This window comes from Heteronotia binoei, chromosome 2 (genome assembly GCF_032191835.1).
Source record: "Heteronotia binoei isolate CCM8104 ecotype False Entrance Well chromosome 2, APGP_CSIRO_Hbin_v1, whole genome shotgun sequence".
In the NCBI taxonomy this organism is placed as follows: Eukaryota; Metazoa; Chordata; class Lepidosauria; order Squamata; family Gekkonidae; genus Heteronotia; species Heteronotia binoei.
Genome location: NC_083224.1, coordinates 159903556 through 159917133, shown reverse-complemented (window position 1 = coordinate 159917133; position 13578 = coordinate 159903556). Strand labels below are relative to the sequence as shown.

General features: G+C 38.8%; 1 protein-coding gene across 2 annotated transcripts in view; it reads left to right on the top strand.

Annotated features, from left to right (window-relative positions):
- Positions 1-5996, top strand: part of NEK7 (NIMA related kinase 7) — a 117556-nt gene extending 111560 nt beyond the window's left edge. For both annotated transcript variants that reach the window (XM_060232351.1, XM_060232352.1), the window contains exon 10: positions 834-5996. In XM_060232351.1, the coding sequence (XP_060088334.1) occupies positions 834-944 (111 nt within the window). In that variant the 3' untranslated portion in view covers positions 945-5996. The remainder of the gene's footprint in view (positions 1-833) is intronic.
- Positions 5997-13578: the final 7582 nt, after the last annotated feature.

Genomic DNA, 13578 nt, shown 5'->3' with positions numbered 1-13578 from the left:
AATTTATGCAGCCAAATTCATGATGACACAAAAATGGAAAGCAGAAGCAGCTCCTTCTCTAACTTTATGGCATTCGAAGATATGGAATATATATATATATATATATATATATATATATATATATATATATATATATATATATATATAAAATGGCCAATCTAACTGAAATGAACAAAAGATTAATAGACCCAGATTCAGATATATTTTTTTCTATCTGGTATCCGATATTAGAATACCTACAGAAATATGGCGAGATCCCTAAGATAGTAACAACACTCCAGTTATGGTAAATATAAAGTAGAAGATTTTCTCTTATTTTCTCCCACAGAATTGTTAATTTGAAATTAATTATTCCTTCGTAGTTGTAATGAATGTTTGGTAATACCTTCTCTTTCTGTAATTTTAGTAATCATTCTATATATGTATGTATATTACTTTGGATTGTAATATAGTAAACAAAAATTTAAAAAGAAAAAGAATGACCTTGGTTAGGATTATAGCTTGTATATGAATCTTGTGTTCAGTCACCACCAGATATCTGCCCCCAACGTCTATAAATAGAGTCCAGTGTGCTTTCAGGTAACTGTGTGCAAATGGATGCATAGCATCATTGTGTTGTAAATTTGGTTGAAAAATACTGTAACTCTCTAGAAGACTATCATGCTTACAAGAATGTGCACCTTTAGTAGAATCCATTATTGCTACATTGTTGTATTTCCCAGTATTTCTAATTAAAGAACCAAAATGGGGGGAGGCTGAGGAACACCAGCACCTGGTGACACAATTATTATTGTTTTTGTTTCTTTACATGTTACTTATCTTGTTTTTTCCAGCTGCGACAATTAGTTAACATGTGCATTAACCCCGATCCAGAGAAGCGACCAGATGTAACCTATGTTTATGATGTAGCAAAACGTATGCATGCACTCACTGCGAGCAGCTAAAAGACTCATCAAGTTCTGAAGAGGATACAACTAATCTTGCAATTTCCAAGAATTATTGCAGAAACTGTCTTCCACCTTGACTTCCATCTGTTACCTACAGTTTAACTATTTGCAGTTAGCCCATTTAACAATTTTGTTACAGAAGTGTTACTTTAAAATATTGTAGGGATTTTTTTTTTTAAGTTCGTAGAATACAAAAAATTTCTAAATTGACAAGCATGAGCGGAAAACTGGCAGTCTCTAATGACTGGAAACTTTGGCAATTTACAAACATTAGTACATGAATTTCCAAAATTGTATGACGTCCTGCTGTTCAGTTCTACATAGCTGAATTGTTGTTTTACTTGTTTACTATAAGCTTAACTCTTGAATCAGTTCCTCTGTTTTTAATAATTTATAGATGTGATGAATCAGCACAATTAGTGAATTTATTGTTCATTAGTGGATTTATTGTTGCCTTTCCCCCCCTTTCCCCTGGAGGCAATTAATTAATAGGAATTTTTAATGAGTTATGTAGTTTACAGTTTTGCTTGTCAAGATAAATGCAGATAGAAACCATTTTATTAGCTGTTGAACTTTAACACAGCTGCTGAATGTGAAAGGATGCTTTTTGGAGAAATTGTCCAACACTGAAAAATAATCCTGTTGAGCTTTTGTTTCTTTATCTTTGCACAGCATCCTAATTCACATCCCTAAAAAATTTCAGATGTTTATGGTGCCATGTTGGAGGAGAATAGTGCAAGCATATAGACCTTAGGACTAATCATTCCCCAAATCTGTAGTTTTCAAGGCTGAGTTCCACAGTGTTAAGTGGTTTCAAAATTCTTCTTACTCTTCTTCTTTGAAAGAGAAAGCTCTCATTCTAAACTCTTCTGCTGAAATCAATGGGTTTTACGAGTGCCTACTTTAGGACTCAGTTATGCCCACCTTTTATGGATTTTACAAGTACCTACTTTAGGACTCAGTTATGCCCATTGCAATCCTATGTAATGTTATTGTCTTCTAAGATATAACTCTGCATAGGATTGCACTGTATGTGTGGAATGCTTGTGTAAATCCTTATGGCTGTGATTCAGTACTTCTCATTGAGGCATAATTTGCTTCCAAAGGCTATCATTCTGTGTCCCTCTTCCTACATCTTTTTTAAAAAAAGAAATATCTTGGAAGATTTTGCATGTTACGCTGGCAGTTTTAAAAGCTAGTTTACACTAAGAAATTAAACAGTTGCTGCATAGAGACTGCTTGAGATTGCCTGCATGTGACAACTGTTCCATGTGGAAAATGATTTAAGTGCTAAAGCACCTCATGTGGGTCAAAGACCCCAAAATGGCTTTCTCTACACTATTGTAAACTAGCAACAGGAATGTATTTCAGATACATAGGGCTGAACCTCATAGCAACAGGCAATCAGTGTGGCTGCCAAACTTTTATAAGAATAGCCTTTTATAATGAAGACATTTGCTTTCTAAATCACCAATGTGTGTGTCTTTTGTATTAATTTTAATTTACAAAACATTATTTTGTTTCTTGAAAAGAGTTAGCTCAAGGTTTAAAAATAGAGATATATTTTATACAGTAGCCATAAACATTTAAAGTAGAGGCAGGCTAAGTTCATGGGCGTAGGCATGAATGGTTTTTCTTTTTAGTGAAAGCATGATTTTTTGTAATTACAAAATTCGATGTATACAGAGCTGTAATCTCTCAAAATTTTGGGAGTCCCTTGAAGTGTCAGATTGGGCCTTTGATAGTGTGGCTTGGTAACAGGGAAAACCAGATAGAAATGCTGCAGCATTTCTTTTATTAATTCACCATGCAGTTAGTATTCTTATCTGTTTGGTTGCGTTCATTATAAAAGCATATGTAAGACAGAAATGCTCCTTCCAATACAACTGCTGATGTTACCTATTACAATGCACTTGCTGTTGCTGTGGAGCCTATCAGGAATGGCAATGGTGTTGCTGAGGCTACATATGCAGCATTTGTCTCCTGTATAAGAGCCAGTAGGTAAAAGTTTAGAAGGGAGAGTCACATTTGTAGCATCCATAGCACCAACATGCCATAACAGCTGTACTTGCAGCTGATTCTCTTCTCTGTGCTCAGAACTGTGGCTCCCTCCCATGATTAAATAAGAGTAGCACAGTGGTATGTTCACACATCCCTATTCCCAATCTAGCTAGATATGTTTAACCAGCTGGAGGCAATGAGATCCAAGCTTCATATTCCATTGTCCAAGGACACTTGCTTTGGCAGATAGGCATATTGCTGTTCCTGGGGTGGGGTGGGGTGGGGGTCCCTGAACTAGGCATCAATGTTGAGGTGGGAGCTGCAAGAAGATGATAAGGTGTGAAAGTTCCATAGCACAAACAGAACAGAACTCACAGTGCTTTGGATCATGTCCAATAAGTGCTGATTGACCAAGTCCTTATTGTGTTACTACTTAACAACAGAACTGAGTAAACAGAAGCTTTTTTATGGCTACAGGATTCCCTTAGAAGCTTCTTTAAATGGTTTTGTTTTAATGTCTGTGATGCTCCATTCCTGTCCAGCAGCCTAGTTTAATGACAGCAACCCTGCTCAGTTTCTGACCTACCAAATAAAATGTAGCCCAATAGCACGTTGGTAAGCTACCAGGTGCTTACCAATCCCCCCCCTGCTTTTGTCAGTCCCGTATGGGAAGCAACATTTAAGTTTTTGGACTCCTTCGGAACCTGTCATGTATGGTTTGTGGGATGCATTTAGCTGGGTCATCACAACCTTGAGTCAGAACCTTTTCATTGGAGGAATTTGAGTTTGTTTATGCTCATACATCTTTATTTTTTATAGCCAAAAGTGGGCAGTTTTGCACAACTATTTTTTCTGTTTCAGGGTCATAGTATTAGGAAAGCATTTGTTCATATAAGATTACTATTCTAATTGCAATGGTGCCCTGTCCCATAGCACAATTGTGCCTTTAATGTCAACATTCAGAATTTGAGAGCAATATAGTAGTTTGCATTAAAAATTAGTTCTATTCCATGATGAGCTTTTAATTATATATACATATAAGGAGGGCCAAAGTTTCATTTGCTAAAGCAGAGAATAGGATAGTAATTGCTAGATCCTCATTACCATGTATTACTATGCAAAAATATTCCAGGAATTAAAAAAATATATACTTTCCCTTTTTTCAGCATTATCAAGGTTTGGGTACAAGCGGCTTAACACAGTTTGCAGGAAATATTCTTAAAGTCCCAATTTTATACATGGTTACTTATCAGTAAGTACCACAAGTTCTTCGAGGCTTACTCCCAGCTGAGTGTGCATAAGATTGCAGCTTTAACTAGTTTTAGTCCAGATGTGCACTTTGCTAAAAATGCATGCTTTTTAACATCCATAGTGTCTAAAAAGAAATACCTTTGCAAAGGATTGGAAACTGTTATGACGTACATTCAGCTAGTTCACCTGAAAAGCAAGAGTGCCTTTATTTAAAAGAAATCCAGTGTTGATAATTTAATTATATTGAATTACCAATAATGTGATTTTACAAGCTAGCATACAAATACATGAGACTGATGCCACTGGTCTCAGAAAGGCACTCTTGTATTAGGCAGAGAGGGTCAAGCCTGGAGCCAGTCTTGGACATTGTGCAGCAGCAAAAAATGAAATAACTTGAGATAGCAGAGGAAATCTATATTAAGGACAATAGTCCTGCCAGTAGGTCAGTTGAGTGTGTTGTTCTTCACACAGTCCAGAATTGCAAAAAGGCCCAAAACCCATAGGCTAAATGGGAAAGGCCTGTTTCACAAGTTATGGGAAAAACTGGTCAAGCAAGGGTCTAATTAGTAAGTTAGCAGCAATAGTATGGAAGCTGTCACTGCAGAATATCCACTTCCACATCCCTATAGCATGTATTTGAATGATGTAATTACATGTTTAAGGATGTCAACATGGTGAATTCTGCTGCTAGTATCACTACTCCTTGGGGAGGGATTCTATTAAATTTTACTGGAGAAGACTATTTTAATGAATTGGAGCACAATGGCTTATACTTCCGCTTCTCTTGTATCAGGGCAAAATTTGATCTGCAACTCCATAAAGTTGGAAGGAGATGGTGTTATGTTATCTGTAAAGGCTGGCGATACTTTTGTGTATCCAATTATATATGGACCTTATGCAGGAGTTACCTGCTTCCCCCTGCTGCTGTAATCCCCTAAGCCCCCTGAGATTGTGTTCTGGGGGGGTCAATAGACCCCCAGGAACAGCAGAGGTGACACATGGGGGTCAGCAGAGAGAGGATGAATTAATGGAAATTACCACCCCTCTTGCAAAGGCTTTTTATTGCTCATAAGAACTGTGTGGTTGGGCATGTGCTCATTTGCTGTATGGTAGATACCTTTTCTAATGAATTCTTCTATTAAATGAGATGAGAGTGTTGCCAGGCAGTTGGACACATGATCTTACTATTTGCTACAGAGCAAGTAACAAAAAGAGCGAGCCTGAAGGACAATAGGAACCTACTGAAAGAAACCTATAAGATAAATTTTAGGAAGTATATAGTTTAAGGTGCAGTGGTAGTAGACATAGTGACAAAAATTCCATCTTGTTCTAAATTTGGGGCTAAACAAAGGCCAGGATATGCAGCTATTATGTTTCTTGTTAACAGAGCTACATGCTTAACTGCTAGGTAATCTAACAGTAAGATTTCCAACAGTGTATACTTACGGTATATAGAAATAATACAATTTAATAATACCTTACTTTTGGGGGTATTAGCAAGAATATTATTCTAGAATCAACAGATCTGTGGATGTCTCTGTTAAAATTTATGCTATTTATTTAACCAAACTGTTGTTTCTATTAAGAATGCTTATTCTTTCAAATGAATGTATTACTTTAATAAGCAAAACATGTATGCTTTCCCTTGGCCTCATGTCTCAGTAGTACTGTAATAGATTTGACTTTATGAAATTATTTTGTTGTGTTTTGTCACAGAGATTCTGCTTTGTTCTGAAAAAATACGTTGTATGATATCTTAATATAAATAAAGGAAACAAAAGTTAAGTACAGTATAAAGTTAAACAACCTCAGTGTCTTTTTGTCTCCCTCAAGAATATTAACTGAGAATAGAACAATTTATTCATTGTTTTTGGGAAATGGATCTGCTTAGTTAAAGATGTAAAGTAAAGAAGGGAAGTCCTCAAAGCAACTGTATTGGAATATTTTAATAATCTATTCCTGCTGTCACCCTAAAATGGCTGCTGCTGATTGCAGGACATTAGTATTGATGGAGAAATGGCCTTTCCCCCCTACTGCGCCATTGTTCGTGGTGAAATGAGGCAGATGATCTTTCTTACTGCCACCACCCAGAGCTCTTCCTTAACTTCTCACTACACAGTATCAGCTTTGCTTGAGTTTATTGTGAAGACCAAGTTAAGGAACAAATCACTTTTTGCACAATTTCCCAGGCTGTGGCTAATAAGATTTTAACCAGCTTCTTTAAAAACAAACTGTTAAAAAACTATTAAAAACCTGTATTAGTCTTGAAAACTTTTATCAACATGAGCAAATAGATTAGGAAGTACATATGACATTTTGCTGTGTGATCAGTCAACACTCATAGAAGGGGGGTCAGATAAAAGTGCATGGGTTCTGCCCCTTTACTGGAAAACTATTTTAGCAACATGAGTATGGATTAAGAAGTTAATTTTAAGTCCTGTTCACATGACCCCCTGCTGCCTGTTCAGTCAACACACATAGAAGGCCCTGCCTCTGTGTGAGCCCTACCTTGTGAACACAGTATCCACACACAAAGGAATAGTACACACATATGGGCTCTCTCCTCATAACTGGAACATTTGAAAAGCAGCATTCCTGATCAAGGAGATGCTGTCTACAGGCATATACTTCTTCCAGACTGAGGCTGCGATCACACACACTAAATAGTGCACTTTCCAACAGTTCACACAGTAAAATCTAGTTGTAAAGTGGATTGAAAGTGCATTATTTAGTATGTGTGATTGCAGCCATAGATAACTGCAGTTACATGGAGGTAGAGGTGCAGTCAATTTCACTCATACCTTCTCCCCCTCTATGCATTTTGACAACATGTGATCATATTCAGTCAAAATTTGAATGAACATAGTTACACCTATTATTTCATATATATTTCTTTATCATTTTGATTAACTCATATGTTGATACTCTCTATCTTAAACTAACTGTTTCTGTCTGGTAATGTCTTTTAATAGTAAAAACCTTCCTCTTGATTCCCTAGACTTCATAACAGTTCTTCCACAGGGCTAAATAGTGCACTTATATCTTTGTCCTATGCTAAGAAGTCTTTCTCAACTGTAACTGGCCTTTAAAGGTTTCTCCAGAGCCCATGCACTTTTTCCTCCTTCCCCAGGCTTATAAATGGGGTTTCCCTACTTCATTGCAGGGCTGCTTATTTAACCCTCCCTATACCAATTCTGTCTTAGCCTACTGATTTCTATATAACGGTTTCAGATAACTTTATTAATCTGCTTTATTTGTAGCCCACCTTCCTTGCCAAGGCTCAAGGTGGATCACACAATGTAAAGCAATGTAATCAGTCAGCATAAGACATTTTAAAAAGGCAATAGGACTAGGAACATACAAGTTAGGGAAAAGCAACATGAAAAGAAAATGGTGTCACACATGAAATGCAGAAAATGGAATCACAGAAGACAATATTGTAAAACATACAATCAACACTGGAGCAGCCTACAATCTTGCTCATTTTTTAAAAAGTGCCCCCCTGCCCCGAACCATTCCATTAAACTACAGCCATATTCCCTTAACAACAGTGTTCTAAACAAATCTATTCTATACAATCCACAGAACGATACCGGACTCCTGAGTCAAGCCATTCCACAAGGTGGAAGTTGCAAGAGAAAATGCACATACACAGGCAGCAGTCAGTCTTACCCATCTTCGTGATGGCACCCTAGAAAACATTGCTCAGATTAGCAAAACTTTTGTGGTGAAGCACAGTGGCTACAATACTGCAGCTTCCTGTTCTCTTTTGGAGGGACTCCTCTGTGTGTAGAACAGGGAATCTCTATTGCCCATACAGAGCATTCTACTTCACAGAAGCCAAAGGAAGACCTCTTGGATGTGGGACTTTGGACTGTGTTCTGGAAGTATATAAATATGAACTGTTAATATATATATTTAAAAACTAATTGGTGGTCTTTATGGAGTTGAAAAAAGTAACTAGTCCACAAACATCCAAGCTACTGCCTTGATGCTGTATTTCATGTCCTTATGACCCAAGAGTTTCTCCCCAAAGTTGCAAGAGTTTGACAGCTGCTCTTCTTATGCACATGCTACGATGTGCTCATAAATCTCTTCTGTGGGGGGAAAAATATGAAGCAATTATTTGGACTCGCAGGCCGTTTCTATTGGTATCGGTGTTAACTTGCAGCTGTTAGCAGGCCTGTGACACCAGTCTGGGCTTCATTAAATAGAGCCCTGCTGATAGAGGCTATTGATCCAACAGCTAGCACAGGTGTACTTCGCCACAATATGTTCTCCCCCCTACCCTTTACTTTTCTCTTGGGATAACCAATCGGAAGAATTGACCCATTTGCCTGGAGTGCTGAGAAACTGGCGTGCAGTTTGATTTCAATTGTCAGTCTGACCACTAACCCTGTAAATCAAATCCAGCCATGAAAGGACAGCAGCTTTCCAGCTCTTTGTTACGCTACAGCCAAAATTCTTAATGGCAGCAGATTTATTTGTGCTAATTTGGCCTTCTGATCTCCACCCCCCCCCATGCCCTGCTTCTGAAAGATTAGAAAATGTCTCAGTTTCTTCTCACTCTGAACTGATGGATTTCATTTTATTTTCTCTTTCTTAAACATTTTTAAACTTTTTAAAATACTGAAACGTAGAGGTAAAAAACCCAGTACATCCTTACCTGCAATCGTATCATAAGCATTGATGGACTTTATAAGGGGGTAACTCTACTTCGGATTGGGCTGTTAGATACACAAGAGCTTAACATTTTCTTACCTCTGCCTTGCTGGAGCAATTCAGAAGCCATTACGTTGACATTTTTTTTCCTGGCAACAGCCAGTCAATGTTTCTATAGGCTTGTTTTTTATTATTTTATCAAAGCTTTTTTTTTTTAAGAACCAGTTCAGGTGGTCCAAAATCTTCTGTATGAATGAAATAACATCTCATCTGGTGCAACCACAATAACGGGTCTTGCCTCCTGGGTTCAATGTGTATGGGTGATCTGTGTTTGCCTGCTAGGCCAGGCAGAGGCTACCAGGAAGTCTCATCCGTTAACAATAGAAGAGGCATTTCACTAGTTGCCATTATGGCACAACATGGTGCAAACTTCTATACATTAACAATACATTGCATGGAACAGAAACCATCTTTTTAGCCGGGATATAGGCAGGACCTATAGGCAGGTGCTGACATGGATGGCCCAGGCTAGTCTGATCTCGTCAGATCTCACAAGCTAAGCAGGTCAGCCCTTGTTAATATTTGGATAGGGGACCACCAAGGAAGTCCAGATTTGCTATGCAGAGGCAGGCAACTTCTGAATGTCTGTTACCTTGAAAATCCTAGAGGGGTTACCATAAATCAGCGTAATCATCATCAAACCCTAGAGGAGTCACCACCATAGGCAGTACAGTGTACTCTGGATTAAAAGAAATAATAATCTGTGCTCAGGCAATCAAAGCAGTGTGCCAAAGAAACTGCCTAATTGCTATGGCCTGCTATACATTATCCAAATTAGTAACAAAAACGCATATTTTCCCATTTTGTGTATTCCCCTCCCCCTGGAGTTTATACAATTTTGCCTGATTTATTCTGGGTTGGCTAGGCATCAGTGTGGCAAGGAGCTATGCAGGGCATAGCAGCTCTGCCCAGTTCCTTCTACCCAAATATATTCTATTATATCTTCACAATTGTAAGGCCTCAAAACTTGAAACTTTATTTTAAATGATAACTAGGATTCCCTGTAAAGTGAATTCTGTTTCTATCATGCCTTGTTTTTTTAGATTCCTCCCAAGTTATGGGACACTCACCCTTCTCGCAGTTAAATTGCTCTCATTGGGCTGAATAATTGCCATACCCAGAAATGTTTTTATAAAGGCATTGGCCACTTTGCAGCAATACTGCCCCATGCACGCAAGTGAACGCCGGGCACTAATGACAAAATAGTTTTTAGGGATCAAATCTTATAATTTTCCTCTTTCTTTTTTGTTGTCTTACTTTATTTTTAAAATTTGCTTTATTTACTGACTGCCTTTCTTACACATGCTTTTCAAGATTCTAAATAATAAGGCCATGCTGTTTAATCTTCAGTACTGTCTCTACTTGCCTTAGTATTAGAGAAATAATATTCTTTACTACAATAAAGACCTAGTCACACATAACAGTCACTTCCATATAGAAATGCCCTTTCAAAAGAAGGGGTCCTTTCTAATACACCATTCAGTCCTATTATCAGCTTTTGTTTTTAGATGGTTTACTATTCCTCATCATTAGTGGTTTTTAAAAAGGAACTTGAAGTCTGGTCTGAAAGATCAAGAATGAGAAAACAAAATGTACTGAACTGGTCAGATCTGTCCAATATATGGAGATCTGTTTTCCTGACATGTTTGGGTGCAGAAGAAAAAAATTGCTTCATGAGTTCATTTTCCTTCAGAGTATTTCAACAAAAGACAGTATGATGTGTCTTGGTCTTGAAACTAAAAACCTTAAACTATCAGTGCAAAAAAAGGAAAAAAAGAGGAATAGTGTGTGTGCCCTAAGTCACAATTCGTGCATCCTAATTTGGTTTTCTCTTGGGTTTGAAATACAAGGAAATGTGCAATTGTCTAAGAATTATTGCACACAGAACTGTTTAAAGTCAAAACTGTCTAATTGAACTGCCTCATATACACATGTGAAATGCAGTCACACTGTTAATTTAAAATAAGTGGCTTCTATTTTTTATTGGAATTCCTCATGTCCTGCAGAAATATATTGGTTTTAAATAAACAGGTTTTCAAAGACAGCAGCAAAATTAATTGTATTTTTCAGGGATCTCAATTATTGTCTTTTATATTCTCTATTATTTAACGTCCTGCCAAAGTCAAAATGCAATGTTTCATTCTCGACATTTAATCTATGAAGGAGTCCTTGGAGATCTATTATTCTTTTAAAACAATTTATGTGCACAGTCAGATGATTGTCCCTTGCAGAAGACATATCGAGAACATTTTTGCTCTACTTCAGGACATGAAAAGGAATTCATGCTTGTTTCTCACTTCAAAATGCCCTTAAAATAATTGTCCTTGGAAGAAGAAAAATATTCATGAAACTTTGTTGTTCTTCAGTTGCATAGTTGAGTCCAACTCTTTGTGATCCCGTGGTTCAAGCCACGCTAGGCCCTCCTGTCTTCCACCATCCTCCAAAGTCCGCTCATATTTATGTTAGTTACATCAGTAATGCTGTCCAGTCATCTCATCTTTTGCCATCCCCTTCTTCTTTTGCCTTCTATCTTTACCAGCATCAGGGTCTTCTCCAGTGAGTGCTCCCTTCTCATTTGGTGGCCAAAGTTTCAGCTTCAGCATCTGACCTTCCAGGGAACAGTCAGGGTTGATTTCCCTCAGGACTGACTGATTCAATCTTTTTGCAATCCAAGGGACTCTCAAGAGTCTTCTCCAGCACGACAATTCAAAAGCATATATTCCTCTGTGCTCAGCCTTCCTTATGGCCCAACTCTCACAGCCATACATTACTACTGGGAATACCATCTCTTTGACTATATGGACTTTTGTTAGGGTGATGTCTCTACTTTTTATTATACTGCCTAGGTGAAACATGAAACTACATGGCTGCAATCTAATCACTTTGATGCATGCACAGGGGTTATGTTGATTTCACCTTCCATTTGAAGCCCCTTGTGCTCTATTGGATTGGATGATGGAAGGAGCAGCTTTTTGGGGCTAGGAAGAGGACATCATGTACAGCCTTTCGGGTTCTAGCCATCCATCAATATCTCTAATTCATAGTGAGGCCCTGTCTGTGAATACTTAAATCCAGAGACTGGGGCCATGGACAATCAGACAAGACACATTATTCTGAAAACCTGAGAAAGACCCCAGTTTGGCAGACAAATCTGAACTCAATTAAAAAAAAAAATCCTAACTATACCGGGGTCTTCCCCCCAACCCCCCTCCCCCTATAGAAGCAGTGCCTGTAGCCTCAGAGCAGGCAGCCACACCTGTATTTATAGCATTCAAGCCTTTATTTCTGTCACACACACACACAAATCGTGGGGAGGGCCATTTCCAGGGCTGTTTTGTCCTTTGCAGGAAAACTCGTGGCCAAGCCTGACAACAACCACTAGGCAACTTGCTACCAAGTGACTTCCATGAACCACCCAAGGTCAGCTGTTCACTACTGTTCATCCTCATAGCTTCTGTGCAGGCACATGTGGGACCACACTTGTGCAGGCCTGCTGCAGAGATATTTTCTTTAAGGATTCGGAGTGCCCAGCCCCCTCCCCTCACAGGCTGGCTCCTTCCTGCCCAGCCAGGGTGAGGTGGGGTGGGGCAGGGTGAGCAAGGATGACATGGAGGAGAGGAGAATAATGTAAACTGATTTGGGTCCCCTTTGTCAAAAAAGCCAGGATATAAATGAAAGAAATAATAGAAAGAAAGAAAGAAAGAAAGAAAGAAAGAAAGAAAGAAAGAAAGAAAGAAAGAAAGAAAGAAAGAAAGAAAGAAAGAAAGAAAGAAAATAAATGAGGGACAGATAAAAGGTAGGTTCATGAGTGGGTGGGAAGCAAGGAAAGGTGAGGATATGAGGCTGCCAGATGGAGTGTAAGAGGAAATGGTGTGGGGAGGAAGAGAGAGGGGAAAGTGGGGTGCTCCCTGAAAGTCTTTGCAGGTCCCTTCCTGTGCAACTGAGCCTAGCCTGGTGGCCAGCACCGTGCAGAGTTTTCCCAAGAAAAGCTACCTAGGAAGGGAAGAACAGAAAGCTGAAAACCAGGGTGAAGGCAGATAAAGGTAGGTTGGCTGATGGTTGGGAAAGTGAGCAGTAAGCAGGGGAAAAGAAGAGGTTTTAGTGACTTTAAGGCAAATGAAAGAGGAACTAGTGGAGGAGGGAAAAATGAGATGTGGGCAATACTCCCTCTAAGCTGCAGAGTCTTGTGAGCAAAATTCTACTTCGTGAGCTACTGGCATGAGCTGCTGCATAAATTAGTTTACTCTGGGGCCATCCTTCCTAAGCTAAGACAAAAATGTATGAGCCAGAGGCTAAAAAACTGTAGCTAGCCCACACCAACTCAGCTCAGAGGGAGCACTGGATGTGGGTCCCTTGGTTGTACCCAGGGCTATTTTTGTAGGAAAAAAACACAGCAGGAACTCATCTGCATATTAGGCCACACCCGCTGATGTCACAATTGTTTCACATAGGGCTTTTTTTGTAGAAAAAGCGCAGTAGGAAGTCATTTGAATCTTAGGCCACACCCCCTGATTTCAAGCCAGCTAGAACTGCATTCCTGTGTGTTCCTGTTGAAAAAAATCCCTGGTTGTACCTCTATATTTGCCTTGCATTGCATGCTACCCTCTCCTATGAGTTCAAAGCAGGTAATAATAGGCTGGATCTCATGAACCCATTT